The sequence below is a fragment of the Schistocerca gregaria genome, chromosome X (assembly GCF_023897955.1).
Source record: "Schistocerca gregaria isolate iqSchGreg1 chromosome X, iqSchGreg1.2, whole genome shotgun sequence".
Classification (NCBI taxonomy): Eukaryota; Metazoa; Arthropoda; class Insecta; order Orthoptera; family Acrididae; genus Schistocerca; species Schistocerca gregaria.
The window spans coordinates 378,577,195-378,602,720 of NC_064931.1; the positions used below are offsets into that span (position 1 = coordinate 378,577,195).

Consider the following 25,526-nt stretch of genomic DNA (forward strand, 5'->3'; position numbering starts at 1 on the left):
TATTCAAACTTAGTGAATGTTTATAATAAACAAAATGTAGTTTTTTATTTGTTCAGGTGTAAGTGTGCTGAAGTACAGTTGTTCAGGTTATATGCTAATCATTTGATGAAGAAGTGTTATCTGATTAAAATGTTCTAATATTTCATCAGATTGTGACAAGAAACCAGCATGGTGCAATGATTGATAACTAAATTCAAAAAGGAGATAACTTTAAGTTTGGATCTTCACGAAATGTGAGAAGTAGTACTCTTTGATTTGACATTTTATGTTGAGTCTCATATGTTGCAAAATACCTAATGAAGGCTACAGGTCCTGAAGGAAAATTTTCGTATAGGTTCATTTCTACATCTACATCTACATAAATACTCCATAAGACACCGTAAGGTGCATGGCAGAGGGTACCCTGTACCACTACTTGTCATTTCCCATCCTGTTCCAATTGCAATAGAGGTTCTCTGTCAGATCTTCTGCTAATTGTCATGAATGCTGCTCAGGCACATGGATATATCTAGTATTGGGCTAAAGGGTGACACTTAGTAATTAAGAAGAAGGATAATGTTATTAAAAATGGGTTATCTTTACTCACTGAAATGAAATAAAAATATTGAAAACTCTGACAGTCACTCGTCTCATGCTCCATCCATGAATGTTAAGGGTAGTAACAAATATATCAATGTTTTACAAGTGCCCACTGCCATGAACTTATAGGGTTTTGGCCAAGTACAGACTGTATATAAAGTGTTCATCCTCAATTGGAGGCTGACATGAGTATCAAGCATAGGTTCCAAATATCAAAAGCTTCTAACATCTAAGAGAAAAGGAAACAGAAAGTCTTACATCATTACATATTCTTATCTCATGATTAATAGAAGACAATTGTAAATAGGGTAATGCAAAATCCTTGGTGGAATATAAATAACGGAAGGAATAAAGGTAACAACTCACTGAACAGCTGAGGTACTGAGACACTGATAGACTCATAAACGAAGCTGAGAAAGTTGCTACCTTTCGGACAGATCCTTCTTCAGAGATATAAGAAGTGCACATGCATATGCATGCACAGATTGAATGAGAGAAGGGAGAAATAAAACAGGAAGTGGGAGGGAGAGTTAGGGAAAGGTGGTCGATGACTAGGAGGGAGTAGCAGCAGTTGAAGGGGATAGGAATATGACACTGGTGAGTATGTTCTAGCCACAGAGAGGAATGGATGACTACGTAGTGCCAGCACAACAACTTCACAGAGATGAGGGGTTGTGGCAGGTGGGGGTGAGAGAGGGGAGAAATGAAATGTGAAATGGGAGGGAGAGTTAGGGAAAGGTGGCTGATGGCTAGGAGGGAGTGGTGGCAGTTGGAGAAGATAGGAATATGACACTGGTGAGCGCATTCTGGCCACAGACAGGAAGAGCTGTACACAGTGCATAATGGTGTGGGGAGGAGGGCGATTGACAGTAGAAGAGGGAGACTACAGCGATGAAGGTGTGAGTGTAGGATGAGCGAAGCTAAGATCATGGTGCAGGAGTGGGTGCGGGTGTTGGGTAGGGAGTAGCTGAGAGTTAGGGCAGGAGTATTGTGGGATTGAAGGATGTGTTGTCAGGGCAGTTCCCATTTATGTAATTCGGGGAAGCTGGTATTGGGAGGGAGGGGTCGAAGGATCTAGATGGCACAGGTTATAAAGTAGCTATTAAATTCAAGCATGTTGCACTCACCAGTGTTTGACCACTTGATGGTTAGAATATGAACTCTGGAATATTTACATATAGAACTACATACTACTTTGTGGATGTACAGGAAAAGCTTTTCAGATTGAAATTACTACTCTCAGAATTCTTTATGTGGTTCATAACTGCACACCTTGAAAAACTTGGAGAAAACTGCACAAAATTTTTGTAACCAAATTTTCTTTAGCTGCCACCCGCATCAAGTGATGAATGACGAAGGAGCACTTGTCTGGTAGCTCATGGATATTGAACAACATGACATTGCTAGAAGGTCACGAAAATTTTGTTAGCTGAAATTGCTGTGAGACCATGCATTCATACAATACAATTTTGCTTGAATTTGCTAGTATATTCCCTGTTTGAATGTGTTAAAAACAAGTGCTTTTATATACGCTCCCTCATAAAATGAATGGCAGATTTTATCCTCTTGGATATTAGAAATTAACCTTTTTCTTTCTTTGGTATTGAAAGCACTGTTAATTTTTTTTTTTTTTTTAATTTGATCATTGCCATCTGAATAATTGTCATATGAGCTACATTATCATCACATTTCTGAAAGTGAAACAATGGTAGCTCATGAAGCTATTCATGCCTTTCAATGTGTGTAGTATTTCAGATAGTGGTAGGCTCACTACATGAAGAAATTCCTTGTTAATAAGAAGGATTTGCACTTTTTATAGTTCCTTGAATGAGAATTTTCAACCTGAAGCAATAGTTCAACATAAATTGTGTTTCATTCACATACTATACAGTTTTTACACTGTATACATACGCAAGTGAGCAGATCTACATCTACAGCCATACTCTGCAAACCACTGTGAAATAGAGATAAAAAATGTGCTCTATATACTTGCTTTAAACTTGCCAGTCAGTTTTATGATGTCATCTAAAAACTTGCAGCCTGTGTAAGCTCAGAGACAAGTTGCAAGTCTCCACTGCTGCCCATTTAAGTGAAAACTCTCCACTTGAGTCAGTTGTCAGGAGCAAGTGGACTACACCAGCATAAAAAGGCGAGGAAGTACATGAGTTTGGAGGTACAGCTGAGGACTGGCTGCATTGCCAAAACATATGTAACCTTTGGGCATGTTTATTAATGGTGTGCTTTCAGGTTTTCTGCCAAATTGTTGTTTTCATTTTATGCACAATATTTTGACAACCAACCTAGCCATCTTCTTCTGGTGCTGCGAGTGTTGCTATTATTTATATTTGACACCTGGCCTCCAAGCAAATGGATGGATAAGACATTAAAATATTGTGCATAAAACAGAAACAACAGCTCAGCAGAACACACAGAAGCATGGCATTAATCAGTCACACCACGGAAACCTGAGAGATCACATAACAGTTGTTATATATCAATAAAATGACTGATCAGTTAACAGTGAATATTATTCTCTCTCTCTCTCTCTCTCTCTCTCTCTCTCTCTCTCTCTGTATGTGTCTCTGTCTCTATCTATGTCTCTGTCTCTTTCTCCTGCTCTGTGTGTGTGTAAAACCTTTTTGAAGCCTGCTGTAAATTTATTTTAATATTGCATCTCTATTCATAGAATGTCTTACAATTATGTTGACTTACACACACCTTTGACATGTTATCAAGTCTGTGTCAACAGTACAAGAAGCCGGATTTGAGGATGAATAATGATTAATTATTAAAATAAATTTACAAAAATGAGTGATAAGCTACATGACTCGCTATTAGCCCATGAACACAAGTTGCCATGATCAAAAGAATACACAAATAGCACACCTTTTGGCCACAGGACAGTGATATTCCTCAGTGCCTTGTTTTTGTTTGACTGCGTACATATATTTTGTCATGATGAATGTGTAATAAACAAGAATACAAACACTTGTTTGCATTGGAAGAAATGTGTATGTTTTTTGTCTGAATTGTCGACTATAGCACTGAATGTGTTTCAGACATCGTTCTTCCTCAATTGGAGCACATTCTCTGTTGTATACACTACATCACTTAATTTTAATCTTATATCCTTGACAGTATCACTAAACACAGCTTCAGTTGAGGTCATCTGATCCTGACAATTGGCCATTTCGCCCCATCACTGCTACTTTAGCTACTATAGTGGGGAGGAAGTAAACCAGTATAGTGCTGACCTAACAGTGGTGTTTTGATTTCTAATTTACTCAGCCCTCAACATTAGACTCATACTCATTCTCTTTCTGATCTCTACTGAGAAGTGCATGGCAGAGGATAATTTCCATTGTAATGCATGTTAGGGTTGCTTTCCATTCCATTCACACTGGGAGAATGATTGCTTAAATTTCCTTGTGTGCACTGTATTTCGTGTAGTTTTGTTTTCAGAGTCCATACAGGCTTGATACACATGAGGCTGCAGTATATTCCTAGATTTTTATACAATGCTCATTTTTGAGACTTTATGATTGTATTAGACACTCTCAGTATCTTGTATTGCCTCATCTAGCTACAGTGCCTGGAGGCCTTGCTGGCCAGAGTAGTCTTGGGGAGTGGAGAAGAAGTAATCACATGGATATTGTCCTACTGGAAGACTATGTCTCCCTGACATTGTTGAAATGGCAACATAATGGCCTTAATTAAGTTTTGGGTTTACAGTGCAGTGCTCCCTCAACAAACACCAGAGATAAACTATCACTATTGGCTTCACACCATGATGACTATATGTGGCCCTATATGTCACCATATCTGCTCTCATCTCTTACCGCACAACTACTTCAGTCACCTTTCAGTTTCTGTTTTTATTGTATCTTGTGAGACAGGTTGAAAGCTGATGAAATATGAGAGGATTCTTAGTAGGTGCCACCTTTGCTCATAGTCCAGCTTCCAGGAAACAATTGCTGTGCTTCTAGACAATCTGAGTGCAGCATTGATCCTAATTTGTGCTGTAGTTGCCTTTAACATCAGAATGGTCATGTGATGCAGTGGTCCAAATGTGACCATATGCTGCTGCCATTTGTAACCAGGACAATGAATATGAGCATCTTCCATTGCCCAATAGTACCAACATTCACACATTGCTGACACACCACATCCAGTGTGCCCAGAAATTCTTTATAAGCTCACTAAGAGTCAGTTAAATGCAGAAGTTCTTCACATTGGTAGATGTGTGTTTCTCACTTTGAATCATTGCCTTTATTGTCATATATCATACCTGTTACCTGCAGATGTATTTATTTTTAAATTTCCACAAATATATGTCTTCATTGAGCGAGGGAGGGGGAGGATATGTTAAAACAGAACAATATGTAACAGTTATAATGAAATCAAACAATGGAAAATCCAGGATGGAATGTAACAATATGAGAGAAGGAAAGTTGCTACTCACCATATAGCAGAGATGCTGAGTCACGATAGGCAAAATAAAAAGATCCACACAATCATAGCTTTCACCCATTAAGGCCTTTTTCAGCAGTAGACACCCATACACACACGCACACACACACTCACGCAAGTGCAACTTGCACACACGTCTGCAGTCTTGGAGAACTGAAACTACACTGTGAGCAGCAGCACCAGTGCATGATGGGAGTGGTGACTGGGTGGGGGTAAGGAGGAGGCTGGGGCGGGGAAGGGGAGAGATAGTATAGTTGGAGTGGCAGACAGTGAAGTGTTGCAGTTTAGACGGAGGGCAGGAGAGGAGGTGCGGAGAGGGGAGGGGGTAAGTAGCAGAAAGGAGAGAAATAAAAATAAAAATAAATTAAAAGACTGGGTGTGGCGGTGAAATTACGGCTGTGTGGTGCTGGAATGGGAACAGGGAGGCGGCTGGATGGGTGAGGACAGTGACTAACGAAGGTTGAGGCCAAGAGGGTTATGGGAATGTAAGATGTATTGCAGCAAAAGTTCCCACCTGCGCAATGCAGAAAAGCTGGTGTCGGTGGGAAGGATCCATATGGCACTGGCTGTGAAGCAGTCATTGAGATGAGGGGTATCATGTTTGGCAGTGTGGTTCACTTGTTTTTTGGCCACAGTTTGTCGGTGGCCATTTATGCGGACAGAGAGCTTGTTAGTTGTCATGCCTACATAGAATGCAGCACAGTGGTTGCAGTTTAGCTTGTAAATCCCAAGACTGGTTTCAAGGGTAGCCCTGCCTTTGATGGGATAGGTGATGTTAGTGACCGGACTGGAGTAGATGGTGATAGGAGGATGTATGGGACAGGTCTTGCATCTAGGTCTATTACAGGGGTATGAGCCATGAGGTAAGGGATTGGGAGCAGGGGTTGTGCAAGGATGCACGAGTATATTGTGTAGGTTTGGTGGACGGCGGAATACCACAGTAGGAGGGGTGGGAAGGATAGTGGGTAGACATTTCTCATTTCAGGGCACGGCGAGAGGTAATCAAAACCCTGGCGGAGAATATAATTTAGTTGCTCCAGTCCTGGTTGGTATTGAGTTACGAGGGAATGCTCCTCTGTGGCCAGACTGGGACTTTGGGAGGTGGTGGGAGGTTGGAAAGATAAGGCATGGGAGATATGTTTTTGTACAAGGATGGGAGGATAATTAGTGAGACCCTCAGTATATTTAGAAAGGGACTGCTCATCACTGCAGATGCGATGACCACGGGTGGCTAGGCTGTACAGAAGGGACTTCTTGGTATGAAACAGGTGGCAGCTGTCAAAGTGGAGGTATTGCTGGTAGTTAGTAGGTTTGATATGGACGGAGGTACTGATGTAGCCATCTCTCAGATGGAGGTCAGCATCTAGGAAGGTGGCTAGTTGGGTTGCGTAGGACCAGGTGAAGCAAATGGGGGAGAAGTTGTTGAGGTTCTGGAGGAATGTGAATAAGGTGTCCTCAGCTTCTATCCAGATAGCAAAGATGTCATCAATGAATCTGAACCAGGTGAGGCGTTTAGGATTCTGGGTTTTTAGGAAGGATTCCTCTAGATGGCCCATAAATAGATTAGCATAGGATGGTGCCATGCGGGTGCCCATAGCAGTACTGCGGATTTGTTTGTAGGTAGTGCCTTCAAAGGAGAAGTAATTGTGGGTAAGGATATAGTTGGTCTTGGAGACTAGGAAGGAGGTTGTTGGTTTGGAATCTATAGGGCATCTGGAAAGGTAGTGTTCGATGGCAGTAAGGCCATGGGCATTAGGAATGTTAGTGTACAGGGAGGTGGCATCAATAGTGACGAGCAGGGCACAGTGTGATAAAGGGAAAAGAACTGTGGAGAGACAGTTGACGAAATGGTTGGAATCTTTTATATAGGAGGATAGTTTCTGGGTAATAGGTTGCAGGAGTTGGTCTATAAGAGCAGAGATTCTCTCAGTGGGGGCACAGTAATCGGCCACAATGAGGCATCATGGGTGGTTGGGTTTATGGACTTTAGAAAACATGTAGAAGGTGGGAGTGCAGGGATTGGTAGGGGTAAGTAGAGATATGGACTCTGGGGAGAGGTTCTGGGATGAGCCTAAGGATTTGAGTAGTGATTGGAGATCCTGCTGGATTGCTGGAATGGGATCACTTGGCATGGTTTTTAGGTGGAAGTATCTGACAGCTGAAAGAGTCCTTCTGCCACATAATCCTTGCGGGTCAGAACTACTGTGTTGGAGCCTTTGTCTGCAGGTAGGATTATAAGATCAGGATCAGTTTTTAGATGGTGGACTGTGGTTCTTTCTGCAGATGTAAGGTTAGTATGCATGTTGAGGGATTTGGGGAATGATGGTGAGGCAAAGTTCAAGGATAAGAAATTCTGCAACGTTAACAGGGGGTGGTTTGGAGGCAGTGGGGGTGGATCATGGTTGTATGAGGGAGTGAACTGAGTTAGGCAAGGTTCAATATTGGTCTTTGGTTGAGTCTGATTGGTCAGGTTCGTGGTGAAAATGTGTTTCCACTGTAGGACTGGGAGAAGGAGAGAAGGTCTTTAAGTAGTTCTGCATGGTTGAATTTTGGAGTGGGGCAAAAGGTGAGGCCTTTGGAAAGGACTGATATTTCTGTGGGACTAAGGCTTCTGGAGGAAAGGTCCATGACTGTGTTGTGGGTTTGCTTATGTTTTGAGTTCTGTATGTTGGTGGGAGGGAGTTTCGGAGGGTGGGGTAAGTGTAGTAGGTCTGTAGGGCTGGATTTCTCAGCTATGAGGGAACGTGGTCGAGGTTTGGAGGTTGTTGTAGAAGTGGCAGACAGTGGTACTCCGAGGTGGGAGTAGGAAGTGAGCAGGATGGAGACCTTTTTGGGGTGGTGGTGTGCATGTTACTCAAGTTCCTGCAGGGAAAGAATTTCAATATGTGTTATGGGTTCCAGGAATTTGCGATTACATAGCAGGAGAAATTTAATTTTAAGAGTTATAATGAAATATTTTTCACTTTCATAGTTTCTAGGTGGCAAATGCAGTTTAAATGAGAAGAAAGATAAGTATTTCTTTTTCTGTTACAGTTCTACTCAAGTTTAAAATGTATGATTTAGAATTGCATTGTGCTTACTGCATAAGAAATTTGTAAAATTTATTTTATGTAGGTGACATAAAATATACCATGTAGTATACTTTCTCTCATGAATGCTGTAAAAACATTTTGTATGTTACAGTTTCATTGTAAAACAACTCAACATCAGTAATAATGTGGCTCATTTTGGCTACTGTGTATCCAAAAGAGGAGCTCATACTTAAAACATCTAATTGGTTAATTTTTCCCTTAATTGATCATTTTTATGTGAATTTTGCAGTACATCAGTCATGTGGAATTCTAGGAAGAGCTACTGGTACTATATCTTTACAATTATCTTTATGCACTAAACATTGACACCCTTCTTAAAGCATGGTTTGTTTTAGTTCCCCGGAAAGTTCTGATGGAAGCCATTGAGGAAGCAGCTCAGGCAGATGAAGTAGCAGATGATCATGAAGATGACCTAGATGCCTATGACACTGCAGACGAAACAGGTGCCTTTTCTCCATCTCCGAATGTCCAAGGAGCAGGTCCTGGGCTCAACGACAGGGGAACAGGAGGTGCAGCACCTGCTAGAGACCCTACAACTCTCTCACCTCATGCTCCAGTACATGATGGAAACATCAATCATTCTGGTTAGTGTGAAATCTACACAGAAACGTTATACATTATCCTTCTCAACAGATGCTGTGTTGCCATACTCAGAATAAGATATATGGTCAACAGTAACTGAACAGCATGTGTTGAAGGATAATACCTTTCTTTGAACCGAGGTTCTAAACTATCTTCAAGAACTGTAAATTTTGTTATATCACTACTGGCCAGTTTATACCTTAGAAACAATTTTCAGTTGACAGATTTGTACTCATGTACATGTGCGTCAAAATATGTTCCAGTCCAAAGGTTTTCTTTAACTTGAAGGGAAATACTGATGACTTGATGTACCAAACAACTGTCTAGCACTTTACAACAACAAAATTACATACTTCATACAGGGAAGAAATTGAGACATAAATCAAAACATGTAAATGATAAAATAAATTAATAAAGGGCTGAAGAAAATAGATAGAAAAGAAGTGACAAACAGTAAATTGCAGACAGAGATAATGAAACAGACAGAGGCTAAGAGCAGGAAAACCATAATGTGGGAGGCCTTAAGGATTGAGAAAAGTTGCAGAAAAGAAAATTAGCAAAGAAAATGAGCAAATGGAAACTAACATATGTTAATTCTAAGTGTATAACAAAAGCACATTATGCATAGCAGGATTTTGCACACACCAGTGATACAAGAGAAGATGCAAATGAGTGACATGATAAGTTTAACATCCTATCTTCTCTGTATGTAATGTCTTATTTAGTTATTGTTCTAAAATAACTAACTGCTGTAGTGTCTTTTTCACTGTTGCAGTCTTTTCCCACATGAGTTTTTTCTTTAACTCCAGTCATAGAGACTCTTCTACTTATCTTCATGATTCTCCATCAGTTTAGCTTTAATACTTATTCAGTTTACATATATTTTACCCTTATAGTTCAACACATTCCTTTCACCAGATCTGAATAACAATCTTTGAAAGCATTATACCTAGGTGTGAACAATGGGCTAAAAGTATTAGCAGAAATTGTCTAACCATGTCACACAATACCTTTAAGATCACACGCTACCCAACTAAAAATGTGAAGCACCCAGAACACATGATCAGATAGCAATGTAACTTCATATGCATAAACACCATCAGTAGGTTTATAAATTATTAGAGTTGCAATTCTCTGTGACAGATATAATGGTCACTGGAGTGCATTAGTATTGTCCATGTTTAGTGTTCTTACAAGGTCAGGTAAGGTGTATACAGATCACGAACACTGTCCGGTGTTGAGTCATTGCTGTAAAGGACATGAAGATGCCATGTACCCATGAGAGACAGCATTATCAACACCTGACAGAGTTGGAAAGGGGCCTCATTAGGGATCTTCATTTGGTCAAATCATCCAGTATCTAGATTCTTGGGGCACTAAAAGTGTGACCACTGTTGTATGTTTGACTGAATGGGAATGTGAAGGCAGGTATACTCATTATCATGAAGATCAGATTGACCATGACTGACTGCCAAAAGGGAGGATTACCATATCGTGCATGAAGCACACTGTGCCTGGCATCTGAGAACAAGTAAAGGACTCCAGATTAGTGCGAATTCTTAAGGGACCAAACTGCTGAGGTCATCGGTCCCTAGACTGACACACTACTTAAACTAACTGATGCTAAGAACAACACACACACACCAATGCCCGAAGGCGGACTTGAACCTCCAGTGTGAGGGGCCACGCAATCCGTGACATGGCGCCTGGGAGGGGCCGCGCAATCCGTGATGTGGCGCCTCAAACTCTGAGACCACTCCTCATGGCTAAGGACTCCAGAATGAAATTTTCACCCTTCAGTGGAGGGTGCACTGGAATGAAACTTCCTGGTAGAGTAAAACTGTCTGCCGGACCAAGACTCAAAATCAGGACCATTGTGTTTCATGGGCAAGTGCTCTACCAACAGAGTTACCCAAGCACAACTCAAACCATTCTCATAGCTTTACTTCTGCCAGTCCTTTATCTCTAGCTTCCAAACATCCCAGAAGTTCTCCTGTGAAACTTGTGGGACTAGCTCAGTTGGTAGAGCACTTGCCCTTGAAAGGAAAAGGACCCGAGTTCAAGTCTTTGTCTGGCACACAGTTTTAATCAACCAGGAAGTTTCATATCAGCACACACTCTGCTGCAGAATGAAAATTTCATTCTGGAAACAACCCCGAGGCTGCAGCTAAGCCATTTCTCCACAATATCCTTTCTTCCAGAAGTTCCAGACCTCCAAATTTTGCAGGAGAACTTCTGTGAAGTTTGTAAGGTAGTAGACGAGGTACTGGCAGAAGTTAAGCTATGAGGGCGAGTCATGAGTCATACTTGGGTAGCTCAGTCGATAGAGCACTTGCCCACAAAAGGCAATGGTGCTGAGTTTGAGTCTCAGTCCGGCACACAGCTCTAATCTCCAAGGAAGTTACAAGTAATGGACCTCCGGCAACATTCTGTAATATCCCGCACCATTATTCAGAGACTAACAGCAGCTAAACTAGAGAATTACCATCCCACGTGTGGGCTGTAGCTAATGTCAAAACACAGACAACTGCATTTGAAGGGGTGCTTTGACTGGAAAACAAATACTTCTGATGAGTGGCATTGCATTGTGTTCAGTGATGAATTGCAGTTTTGTGCTACACTGGATGACCATCGTATTGAGCAGGGTGGTGACCTGGAGAGAGGTCTCATTCTTCCAATGTTTTGGAGAGACATAGCTTTGTTATTCGTACCATTGTGGTGTGGTGAGTCATCATGTACGACTTAATATAATGGGTTGTAGTGAATGAGGGAACTCTGATGCCACATCTCAGACATCCTGCATACTTATGTGGTACATCTATGTGAAAGTATCGTTTTGCTATTTTTCAATAGATTAATATTCATCCTTCCACGGCATACGCCTCTATGAACTGTCTGCATGATGTTGAAGCACTCCTGTAGCCAGCAAGAGCACAATATCTTTTCACAATACAACATATGTGGGACCAGTTCAAATGTCAAGTCCGTCCCAGTGCCCTTATGCAGGATGTCAAAGACTAGTGACAAAAGTTGGCCAATTTGCCTCAAGAGAGGTTACAACAGCTTTATGATGCCCTTCCCAACTGAATCAGTGCATTCATCCAGGCAAGAGATGATTCAACATCATACTGTTAAGTGGGCGTATACTGACATGTTCTTTATAGACTTGATTTGGCTTTGCAATCAATGCAATAATATCAGGTACCCAGTCAACCAATGAAGTTTCACTTTTTTCTCCTGACCTTTTTGGTGCTTCTCTTTTCATGTCAGGCAGTGTGTTTCTTCTCCAATTCCACAGAGTCCACTCCAATCTGTCATAAACACTACCACCAGCATCACCATCACCATCTTGACTTGTATAACTTGACATAAGAACACCCAGCATTAAATCTGTGTCCTTTATCAAAATCTCCACATATATGTACCTAACTTAGCTCCCTTGAATTTTTTACTCAGTATGTTTAATATTCTCCCATTGTTATCAATGGCTGTGGTGAGTATGAGTCAGAAGCTCTGCACCACCTCCTTGTCAACACCATTTATAAAATATATGTATCTAACACAGTGTCTCCACTGCTAAGGTATCTCATAATATTGCATGCATAAGCTTACTTTTAAATCTACATCCTCTCATATCTCCACCCGAGACTTCACAGTCCTGACATCTATGTGTACATTAACTAAGACATCATGACAGAAGTAATGTCATTGGTTATTGCTTCAATTGCACATAATTCAGTATTTATTTATTGAAGGCTGCAATTCATTATCTGCAAACTTCAACTTAGAACGCAAACAATATTTTTGAATAAACAGGAAAAAATATGTTTCCACAGCTATACAGTACCTATGAAGATTTTTATTCAGCCATTATCAGTTTCAAGGTGGGTAATGCTTTTTCAAATCTCTTGATACCATCATTACAACCACATACTGTATATCTATAAATATTGCATATGCTTATTATTTGGATGTCTTGTTGGGCATATTTATTCATACGAATGTAATTTTCCACTGTCAAATGTGGTGACTGCTTTTTGTATATGTGACTGTAATGACTATGTTAAGAGCATTTGGTAATGAGGTATGTATTTTGAAACTATTAATATCTGACCAAGTGGTTTAACAAGTGTAATTATGGATAGTATTTTTTCCTGTTAATCATTAGTGACCACAGAGCCAAGTATTATTCACCAAGATGGAGACAATTGTGAACATTCTCAAGTGCCTAATATTTGTACCAGTGATGTTCCCATCTTATGTCCTTGATCACATTATAGACAATGTATTTTATGCCATCTTCTATTTTTCACTTTTGCTGTTTAGCATTTTTTGTTTCTAAATTCATCTTAATGCAAACTAAAGACTTACCCCCTACTCACTGTAAACAGTTCCATTTTAAATAATAATTACTTCATCTTTGAGGGCAAGTATTACAAACAAGTAAGATGGATAAGAGCTTCTTATCTTAAATCCTCTGGGTTAGTAACTACATACTGGTTTAAAATGACTGGTGATACACCCACTGTAAGAAGTCATAGCAAAATTGAGCTTCTTAATCTTTACCATGCTTTCTAAATATCCTATGCCATTTTCTTTAATTTTTCTGCTCACAAATCTAAGGATGTCTCAAAGCACATTTTTTTAATACTAAATCACTAAACTTGCCATCATTGTCTCATTTATCTTCCCACTGTTTTTTCCCAATCATCTCACATGCATGGACAAAAAATTCAATAGATATGGCAGCAACTTTCCATGTAGTTCAGGTACTACATAAAGACCCAGCTTGGAAGACAAATAAATACAGCTGTGCTCCCCTAAATGGTTCTGCTAAAAGTGCATATCTTTGTCAGTGAAATCATCATAAGCCCTATATTCTCTCCTACATTTTGTAGATCATCAGAGGGACAGTTTTTCAGAACTGATGGTACTGGGTAATAATGTAAAAATATGATATACATGTAATGAGATGCAAACCCATTATGTTCCAACTGCAGAGTCATTTATCTATGACAGAAATGTAAGTGTACAGAAGTCATTCAAAGCAGGTAGTGTCATTATTATGTGCTTCTTACTGTGCTAAAACCTTTGTTTCTTTGTTGCAGTTTGTTTACAGAAAATGCTTCATCACATGTAAAAGTTAATCTTTTAACTGCATTAATTATGTACCTGATATCCTCTTTGAACAAACATCATGTGCAAAAAATTGATAATGTACAAAATTCCTTGTACATGTAGAGAGTAGATGGCTGTAGAATGCTAAACATTTTTGTGTGACATTTAGTATGGTTGGCATTTAATATGGCAGAGGCACCACCTTGTTTCTTTATGTAATACATGTGGCAATTTAACAAACTTAGATTTCAGGTCTGAAACCTTGTAGTAGCAGGTGGTTTGTCAGAGTGTTTGCTCTAGTCGATAACCTGCCAAAAGTTTGTATGCTCTGGCCTTCATTAGAAGATAAAAATCAAATAAGCGAAAGCATCATTAAATAAAAATGACACTCAGCTTCTGGAAAGTAAAAATGGTGATATTTATGCAGGCAGATCAAAAGCAGTATATTTTTGTGGTTTACAATGCTAAACAATCATTTGGTGTCATGTAACGTTTGACTTCTGTCATGTAGCTGCCAACTTGATTGTGGTACTAACCTTGTCACATCATTTTGAAAATACCTCCAGAAAATACCTGCCAGAAAATGTCATAGTATCAAAAAGAAAATACGTTGAGAAAACTATAAAATTGCAAGACCAAATGGATAGTCAGTATTTACCTGCAGTAGATGAAAGTCTTAATGCTGCTAATAGACACATACAAAAGTACAGAATATTCTCCTAGCTTTTGGAACTATTAGTTTCTTCCTCAAGGAGGAAAGTGGGTTTAGTTGTGGAAGGTTAGAAAGAAACAGCAGATAAAGAGATAGAAGAGGCAGCTGGATGTAGCTGAAAAAGTAAAAAGCAACCAAGAAAATAATGATGTAAACAAATAAATCATTTCAAAAATGTAACAAAAATAATAACAACAAAAAAGAGAGATGAGATTTTATATTAGTAGATGGTAGGTCCATTAGGCTGTTGGAATGTAGAGATTTGTTGGAGGTACATTCCCAGCTCTGAAGTTCTGGGAGGGTCCAAATAGGCCATGTGGTGTTGCAAACAACTGGGACTTTTGCAACTGGGTACAGGATGTTGCTGTTGCAGACAGTTCTTCAATGTCCATTGATGCATTCAGTCAATTTGTTAGTGGTCATTCCCATATGAAATGCCATCCATGGCTGGGTTGAACTAAGTAGTAGTGGAAGGCTTTACAGCAGGAATAATTCAGAGGTAGCGATAATAAAGTGAGAATTTCAAGTAGTTAGATGAGGATTTTATGCAGATTAGGAGGATGACAGAAAAGGAAAGTGGGTGATTTGGGGAGAGCAGGAAGATGTAATTTCATTTTAGTGTGGACTTGAGAAATTTATAGCCTTAATGCAGAAATATATTGATGCATTTGGGGCTTGAATGTTACTGGAAGATGAGGGAGAAGCTCCTGTGTTTCTTGGAGTCTGGAGCTATATTTGTCAGAGTGTGAGAGGATGAAACAGCCAAAGATATTTACAAGTGGACAAGCTCTGTGGGGTAGTTGCAGAGTCGGAAAGCCTGGGAGAAGTTGTAGGTGCTGGTAATGAGGAATTCCGTGGTGCATACATTTGGCACTATAGGGAACAGAGTGTTTGATGTAGAAATAGTGGTAACTGTCAAAGTGAAGGTATTGTTCCTTTTCAGTTGGTTTCACATTAACTGAGGTTTTGGTAATGGCTTCAGTGAAATGTAGGTCAACAACAGGGATGATGGCTTTGGATCTGGAAAATTATCCTGGGTTTTGGAGTTGAGAAAAGGAGTTAAGCTACTACAGAAAGTGGAGTATTTCTTCACCCTAAGTCTGGAGAACAAAATTATCATCAATTAATCTGTGCCAAGCCGGGGAATGCAGTTGCTGGGTCTTGAAATATGCGTCTTCCATGTGGGAGGATGGTGTATGACATGGCCATCCCACTTCCGTTATGTTTTTGGGTCTGGCCATCAAAGGTGGAGTGTTTAATGGTAAGAATGAAGTTGGCTAAGGAGGTAATAAACAAGGTTTTAGGGAGAAGTTCAGGTAGCTGTTCGGACAAGTAATGCTCTACAGCTGAGAGTCCATGGAATGTTAGTGTAGATCAAGATCATACTGTTAGTGACAAGGAGAGTTTCAGGTGGAAGTTAGGTGTGAATGGATTTAAAACATTCAAAGAGTGTTTTGTGCCATTTCTTTAGTATCAGAGGCTCTGTGGGATGAATTGGAGATGCTGGTCTTGAATTGAAAATGCGCTATTGTGTATTTTTGAGCAATAGGTTTAATGAGACAGAGTTCAAACAGCAGACTGTACCCTTTAGCCCATACTTGTGGATTTTCAGTGCCATCTGTAATGTTATAGAGGGATTGTAGACACTTTTCTGAGAACTGACTGTGATTATGATTTTTCCTTTTTTATTGGTGCTATTACAAACATTTTACTTGCTAAATAAAAATGTATTTCTGTGTACATAATTTGTCATTCCTTTTTGTCATTCATCCTTGTATTAAAATACACCAAGTAAATATAATCAGAAGCATGTATTACATATTTTCACAGGTAAGAGGTAGATTTTGCATGTTGCAGCCTGTTCAAAAAGAAAGAAATAGGAAACACAATTACTGATACTTACAAAGTTGCTTGTTCATAAAGTTTTCTAGAGCTGAAAGTGATTTAATAACTTTAAATGTACAGCCCTTCATCTTATACATTAACATAGTTCACAAGAAAGATATGCAGATGCTAAGGTTAACACATGATGTTAAAGGTAATGCAATAGCCACATGTAACATGAAGTACTTTAGCATGAGAATCCACGTATTTCATTTGTCATCAACAGTGTTTCGTAACTAGATTTGAAATTTCTGTAGATATTGTTTAGCATCAGTTGTGTGTGGTGGTAGTAACCTATAGTGGAAAGAAGCTTCGGGCTTTCTATTTTCCTCACAATGTAGTTTTTTGTAATGCTTCAAGTAATACTAATCTATTGTACTTTCAATTTTCTGATCTGAAACTTACCTATACAAATATAAATTTTTAAGAATATTGTGAAAGAACTTTCTCTTCCGAGGTATATCTGTAATCCCTCTTACTTTTTGTATATGACCATGCAAGGCCACTGCAGTGTTCTTGAACTGCTGTAACATTCACTGTAACCAAGATCCCAGTATTTTACAACAAAAACTTAGTGTCAGTGGCAGAAAGGAGAACACTGCCTGTAATCTAATAATATAATTCTTTTGTATGTATGTGTAAGATCTTTAGGTGAAAATTAGGCAGATGATAGAGGCTACTACATGAGTGCCCTCTGACAGGGAATGAGTAGTCAAAAGTGAATATTACTTATTTTTATTGATGTAAACAACTTATATCTTCTAGCAACAACTAAAGCTCACAGAATTTGTTCAAAGTTAGGACCAACAATCCCAACACATACAATATAATGGCAGATAAAATTTTCCTTCATTTTCTCAAATATGCCTGTTGCACAATGAGACAGGCTGCTAGAATCCTACCATCCAGTTCTTTAATTTCAGCTGGTGCTCCGTACACTGATAACTACATGTAATCCCATAAGAGAAGAAATCCAAGTGAGTGCTACTAGAAGTTAACACTATTATTTGGTCACATTTGTGCCCACTTAGCTCACAGCAAGCAGATTATACTGAAAGTTTGTTAGGGATAAAAGGTTTGTAGCTGTACTCACGTGTGACTCATTTAATCTGACAGTAGAAAGTCCAGGATGGAACCACAACAACATGAAAAGGATAGACTGCTACTCATCATAGATGAGGTGTTGAGTCACACAGACATACACAATGTAAAGACTGCTAAACTTTTAGCTTTTGGACGAAAAAGTCAGACAATCATGACTTGCACACATACGGCCATTGTCTAGGGGTACTCAGGCAAAGAAATATGTTCAGCATGTATGAAAAATTTCTTGTTTTGTGCTATTCCTGTTCACACGTTGTAGTTTTACAGAAGACTGAGGTGTCTGCCATTACTGGCTATGATTACTATTGCTGTTTATGTAGTGCTGTTTTCCAAAAGATTGAGGTGTCTGCTGTTACCACCTACGATTACTCCTGTATATGTTTCTAACTTGTGACTGATGTGCTTAAATTAAAAGTTCTACTAGTGTCAAATAGCCAGTTTTGTACTTTACACTCTGATTTGTTGTTTGTCTATTGTGTCAAGTGTTCTACTGGCCATTTCCAGATAAATCTCCTTAGATTGTTTCTAACAGTAGTGATAGCTTAATTGGAAGATACTTTGTCTGAATTTTGGTGCATGCATCTATGAAATTGCTAGTTTTTAGGTTATGTTAATACCTCATTTTTCAACTCTGAGGTGTGTAAAAAAAGTAATGAAGCTGACAACACTGATAGCCATCTGGCAATGCTGTGTTATTCTACTTATGTAGAACAGTGTGTCCATTGCTTCCAGATGCTCACTCCAAGTTTCAGTTCCGTACTGCCATCAGGTGATTTTTGAGAGAACCATCAGGGAAGTTGTCTATTTGATGTGTGTTACAAAAATGGAACAGCAGAATTTAGAGCAAAGTTATGCCATCAAGTTTTTTGCTAAACTTGGGGAATCCGAGAGTATGACCTTTAAAAAGTTGAAACAGTCATATGGGGAACATACCTTATCAAGACCATATGTTTTTCACTGGCACAAATAATTTTTTGCAGGCCAAGAACACACTGAAGATGAATCTTGTTCAGAGAGACCATGAATTTCAAAAACCAATAAAAACATTGAATGTGTGCATGCTCTTGTGAGACTGCTTCTCTAGGACAAACTGTCAATCAAGTATTTTACAAAGATGTTCTTGAAAGGTTCAGGAAAAGGGTGAATCAAGTGAGACCATACATTGCAGGCAGGTGGATGCTACATGACAAAGCTCCATGTTATACAGTCACTTCCATTTTTAACCTCAAAAGACATTCCTGTTCTTCCACAGCCCCTCTATTCAACTGATCTGAGTCCTTGTGACGTTATTCTTTTCTAAAATTGAAAAATGGCTTGGAAGGACATCATTTTGTGATCTGAAGAACACCCAAAAGAATGACACCACCTTGTTAAAGGCCCTACCAGTTGAAGCCTTCCAGTGTTGCTACCAATACTGGGAACAATGACTCTGCCAGTGTATAGGTGCAAAAGGGAATTACTCTGAAGGAAAACTTTTGTAGCTACAAAATCTGTCTCATTGCTTTTCACACACACCTTGTACATATCCTACTTTGTTTCAGTTTTGTTCTTGTATGTAGTAATGCATCTTATTTGTAGTTTCTTTTTTCCTCTTTTACCTTATTTCTTTAATGTGCTGATTGCATGTGCACATAGTTGTTTTGGTTGTCGACTTTTGGAGATAACTGATGTGTTGATATACCTATTTCCCCTTTTTTTCTTCAATACTGGGGAATATGTAGAAAGGTCACTGCCTCCTATACAGTATTTGTATAGAATTCAAAACAATTGTTTCTTTATTATTTTCAATATTGGCAATAACTGCTGTTAGTCTAAACTTGGTATTTGGCTGTGTGATGTGAAGTAATCTTTCAAGAATTGTATATTCTTATTTACAGATATTCAGTATTTGCTCTCAGCGGCACACACTAGTAGTATTTGTGCATGTGGGATAACTGATATTCATGTGATGTTTAAGTTGAATAGCAGTCTTTGCTATTTTGTCTTGATGCAGTGTTGGGTGAGAAGTGTTGGACAATAGTTGGCCAGGTGGTACAAGATTGCCTGTTGTATAGTTTTTTTCAACATTCATGGTGTAAGATTCTCTTGTATCATTCTTCCCTTTGTACTTGGTTTCCTCTTCAATGTGCTTTTGGATTTTAAGTTGATTTGAATTCATTTAAATGTTGTTTCTGATAGTGAAAACTTTGCAATGAACCTAACCAGGGTAAAACATAAATTCAAACTGTGCTGAGAATTACTCATTCTACCCATTTGTCAGATAATAAGAGTTTACGAACAGTCAGTATGTATGTGAAGAGGGAAATTATTTGAAATGAAGTGGCTGAATTTGAGATTTTTACATTGTTTATGGAGTTTGGTTCTTCTATGTGTTTCCAAATTATAATACCAAAAGAGTGCTCCAGCTGGTTTCTTCATTAAAGGCAAGATGTTCATGGACTACACAGATGTTTGTAGATAATTTAGTTGTTCTCAGAGTTTTAATAACTGTGATGTGTTGCTAATTGGTTCTGTTTTAAGTTTCAACAGCATGTATTTCACTTCAGATTGTCTTGTGAACTTCGATGGTATTGTATTTAATATTTTGTATATTGTCATCAAATCACTATTATGAAGAGGGTAGATTGCTACCCACCACAAAGATGACATGTTGAACTGCAGACAGGAACGATGAAGAGGCTGTTACACAATCAGCTTTTAGCCAAAGCCTTTTTCTGAAAGGAAAAGAAAAGAATATACACATTCCCACAAGTGAACTACGTCTGGCCACTCAAAATGCAACTATAGTGCATCAAGCAGAAGCAGAAATTTTGAGTGGGGTGGAAAAGATGGATAGAAAACAGGCTTTGGGGTGTGGGTGGGGTTAGGGGGGGGGGGGGGGGCACTTTGTGCTGCCTGGCAGAAGATGCAAGGACTAGGTGGTAGGAGTACAACGATTCCAGTCACAGTGTTAAGAGGGGGAGGGGGGAATGGGGAGTGGAAAAAAAGAGGAGCAGAGAAGGGGAAAAGTCTGGTGGTGTGTTAGCAGGGAGCAGCATGCAATGAGAGTTAGAGTATGTGAAATGGGAGGGGGAGGAGGTGATAGGACCGAGGGGAGAGGAACTGTTTGATGGAGGGTATGAGCACAGTAGGTTACTGTTGCTTGAGGCTGGTGTGATTTTGGGAGCATTGAATGTGTTGCAAGGATAATTTCCACTTGTGCAGTTTAGAAAAGCGGATGGTGAAAGAGAGGAAGTAGATGGCTTGGATTGTGAAACAGCTATTGAAATCAGGCTTTTTTTTTTTTTTTCCCAGCTGCATGTTGCACCACAGGATGGTCTACTTTGCTCTTGGCCACAGTTTTCTGATAATCATTAATCGTGGGGGACAGCTGTTTCCTACCCATAACAAAATAAAAAAAAAGTCCACACAATAATTGCAGCAGAGCTGGTATATGACATGGCTGCTTTCACATGTGACACAGCCTCTGAAGTGGTAGGATAAACATGCGGCGGGACTGAAATAGGATTTCTGGGTTGTTGGATTCGGCAGGTTTTGCATCTGGGATATGATCCCTGTGGAAAGGGGTTGGGATTCGGAGTGGCATAAGGATGGACTAGAATGTTGTGGAGGTTACAGCATTACAGAACACCACTTTAGGAGGGATGGGAGAGAAGGGGTTGAGGTTATGAAGGAATGAGAATCAAGTGTCTTGGCCCTAATTCCAGATTATGAAGATGGCATCAATGATGGTGGTTCATTGATGATATTGCCACAATTTGGTCTCAGAGTGAAGACACTAACACACAACCTCAACACTTTCTTTCTATCTGCTTTACTTGGTCCTCTTCATCCCAGTGTGCCACCTTCCTGGACATTGACCTCCTCCTCCTTGATGGATCTATTCACACCTCTGTCCATGTTAACTCCACCAGCCAGCAACAGTACCAGCATTTCTACAGCTGCCATCTGTTTCATACCAAAAAAATCCCATACAGCCTGGTCACCAGGGATGGTGTATCCATAGTGACAAGAACTCTCTTGACCAGCATGCAGGGTTTTAATTATCTATCATCAACCCCAAAATTAGGGACATCCTATCCAAGATCCTTTCCACTCCTAAAGTAGTGTTTCATCACCCTTACAGCCTCTACAACATGCTGGATGATCCCTGTGGAAGACCTAGATGCAAGACATGCCCAGTCCAACAACCCAGCACTTCCTTTCTCAGTCTTGTCACAGGCTTACCCTACCCCATCAGAGGCTGGGCCACCTGTTAAAGCAGCCATGATATATACCAGCTCTGCTGCAATTATTGTGCAGATTTTTTTTTATATTGCTATGTCTAGGAAACAGCTGTCCCCAGGATCAATGACCATGGAAAACTGTGGCCAAGAGCAAAGTAGACTATCCTGTGGTGCAAAATGCAGCTGAAAATAACATGCTGGATTCAATGGCTGCTTCACAACCCAAGCCATCTACATCCTCTCTTTCACCGCCAGGTTTTCTATACTGCACAAGAGGGAATTATCCTTTCAACACATTCAATGCTCCCAAAATCATACCTCAAGCAATAGTGACCTACTGTGCCTACACCCTCCATCAAAGAGTTTCCATCCACTCTCTCCTATCACCTCCGCCCATTTCTCACATCACATCCCCTAACTCTCATTGCTTGCCACTCTCTGCTAACACACCCAGAAGACTTTTCCCCTTCTGTGCTCTTCTTCTTTTCTGATCCTTCCAAAATTGCACTGGCATCCTTGTCCTGCCACCTTGTCCCTGCATCCTCTGTGCCAGGCAGAGCAGATTCCTTCCCCCCACCCCCCCTCCCCAAAGCCAGCTGTCTGTCTCCCTTTCCCACTCCACCCCAGATTGCTGCTTTCGCACGATCCAATACAGTTGCATTCTGGCCACAGTGGCCAGAGGTAGCAGTCATGTGTGAGTGAGGTGTGCTTACATGTGTGCATGTTTTTTTTTTCATTGTGCGCGTCTGCAACTCAATGTGTCTTCTTTATGGTGGGTAGCAATCTACCCTTTTCATAGTAGTGAATTGATAAAAATATAGAAAATGTTAAATATGATACCACTGAAGTTCACAAGACAATCTGAAGTGAAAAACATGCTGCTGAATCTTAAAACAGAACCAAATACCAACAAACCACAGCTATCAAAACTTTGAGAACAACTAAATTATCGACAAACATCCGTGTATTCCATGAACATCTTGCCTTTAATAAAGAAAACAGCTGGAGCGCTCATTTGGTGTTATGTTTTTGGAAACAAGTAGAAGAACCAAACTCCATTAACAATGTAAAAGTCCCAAATCCAGTCACTTTATTTCAAATAATTTCTCTTTTCACATACATACTGGCTGTTTGTAAACTCTCAATATAAGACACATAGGGAGAATGTGTAATTCTTAGCACAGTTTGAACTTATGTTTTACTGTGGTTAGGAACATTACATAATACAGGTATATAGAGGAAACATATTTTTCCTTGTCAGAAACAACATTTAGATGAATTCAGACCAACTTAAAATTCAAAAGTATACTGAAGAGGAAAACAAGGGAAAATGGCATAATAATACAAGAGAATCTTACACCATGAGTGTTGAAAAAACTATATAGCAGACAATCTTGTAAGTCAAATAGTTATCTTGTACCACTTGCCGAACCATTTGCAAACATGTCTCACCCAGCACAACATAAAGACAAAACAGCAAAGACTGCTATTCAACTCATATTTCACATGAATTTCAGTAATCCCATAAGCAGCAACACTACTAACATAAGCAGCAACACTACTAACATAAGCTGCTGAAAGAAAATATTGAATAGCTGCATATAAGATACTACAGTTCTTGAAAGACAACTTCATATCATACAGCCAACTGACAAGGTTACACTAACAGCAGTTAGTGCCAGTATTGTAAGATGATAAAGAAACAATTGTTTTGAATTCTATACAAACACTGTATAGGAGGCAGTGACCTTTCTACATGTTTCCCAGCATTGAAGGGAAAAAAGGTAGAAGTACGAGTATGAATACATCAGTCATTTCCAAAAGTTAACAACCAAAACAACTATGCACACACACTAACAGCACATTACAGAAATAAGCTAAAAGAGAATAAAAGAAACTACAGATAAGATACACCACTACATACATGAACAACACAAAAACAAAGTAGAATATGTAGTGAGAAGAATGAAGTACTGACGTAACTTAAAAGACTATCAGTTTGGTACAGAAAGATGCACTAAAATTCAGACATCAGTTATCTTCCAATTAAGATGACAGAACTGTTAAAAACTATTTGAGGAGATTCATCTTGAAAAGACCATCATAATATTTGGGACAATATACACCAAACAACAGAATGTGGAAGTACAAAACTGACCATTTAACACTAGTGGAGCTTCCGGTGTAAATACATCAGTCACCAATAAGAAATATGTATTGAAGTAGTTGTTGCTGGTAATGGCAGACACCTCACTCTTCTGAAAAAATACAATACATAAACAGCAATAGCACAACACAAAACATTTTTCAAACACATGGAATATACTTCTCATACCTGAGAGGTTGTAGACAGTAGCCATGTGTGTGAGAGTTGGGCTTGTGTGACTGGGGTGTGTGTATTGTCTTCCGAAGATGGACTTTTTTGTCCAAAAGCTAAAAGTTAGCAGTCTTTAATTGTGACTGATGACTCAACACTTCCTCTGTTTGGTGAGTAGCAGTCTATCATTTGCACATTCTTGTGATTACATTGTGGATTTTCCATTGTGAGATTAAATAAGTCACACATGAGTACAGATAGAATTGTTTCACTCCTGAAAAACTCCCAGTATGTTCTATTTGCTGTGAGCTAAATGGGCACAGATGTAACCAAATAATAATGCTTACTTCTTTTAGCACTCCCTTGGATTTATTTTCTTATGGGTTTACATTGCTGTTTCTACTCCAAGCAATACAGTTACATTCTGGGTGGAATGGCTGGAAATAGCAGTCATGTGCGTCAGGTGTGATTGCTTGTGTGAATGTGTGTGCATGTTTTTCATTCCCTTTCTCAAGAAGGCTTTGGCCAAAAGGTCATTTTTTTCTAGATCACTGTTTTTTAGTATCAACATTGCCGACAATGGTTTAATTAGACAATTAAAATTCATATTAGTGCAGCATTGTACTTGCTCAAAAATATTGATTGAAGTTTGATAATTATTCACAAGTATAAGGCATAAATTTTTAATTTTGGTTATGACAATTAAAAATATCAGTACAACTACAACTCTCATGCAGTGATGTTCGTTGTTTTATGTCTCACTCAATATATTTGGGAAAAAAAATCAACTTGCAGTTTAGTTTAGTGGCAAGAATTATAGTTATGTGTAGCCCCATCTGTATCAGACAGATCAGTGTAGCAAAACTGATGCCCAGTACTTATCATTCACCAAAGCACTGGTAATGTGTTGTTTATGCAGGAGACTGAGTTGCCACTAATGGTGCCCATAGCAAGTGATGTCATAAATGAGCTGTAAGGCTTTGTGTTTTGTAGGTGGCTTTCGCCAATGTGGCACATTGTATGTATGGAAATGTTGAGGGGAGGTATGGGGAACACCAATGATACCCAAAACTGGATCTATAAAGAAAATCAGCCATCAAAGAATTCTCTGGAGTATAACTACAAGGTGGCATATGCCAAACTTTGTATTCTAGCATAGGCTCAAAATTTGTGAGGCGGCACAATTCAGGGATCTATAGAGATGAAAAGGCTACAATTTAAGAAAAGTTTTGGAGTCATAGTTAAATTTGGTAACATTTTATTGGCCATGCACCATGTCAGTGACGAAAAATGTCAATGAGCAAACTTATCATGGAATGCTGCCATTAGTGCCAGATAACAATGCATATAGAAAGAGAGTAACTGTTATCATAAATTGTTCTTTGGTGTAAACAGTAGCTTGTTTTCAAAATATCTCCCAAACTGATTGGAGTCCAGACAAT

At 39.3% G+C, this 25,526-nt stretch overlaps 1 protein-coding gene across 1 annotated transcript in view; it reads left to right on the forward strand.

The window, feature by feature from the left end:
- The window catches only part of LOC126298069 (protein eva-1), an 869,024-nt gene that overhangs the window by 809,449 nt on the left and 34,049 nt on the right, over positions 1–25,526 (forward strand). The window contains exon 5 of the mRNA XM_049989388.1: positions 8,477–8,725. Within this exon, the coding sequence (XP_049845345.1) occupies positions 8,477–8,725 (249 nt within the window). The remainder of the gene's footprint in view (positions 1–8,476; positions 8,726–25,526) is intronic.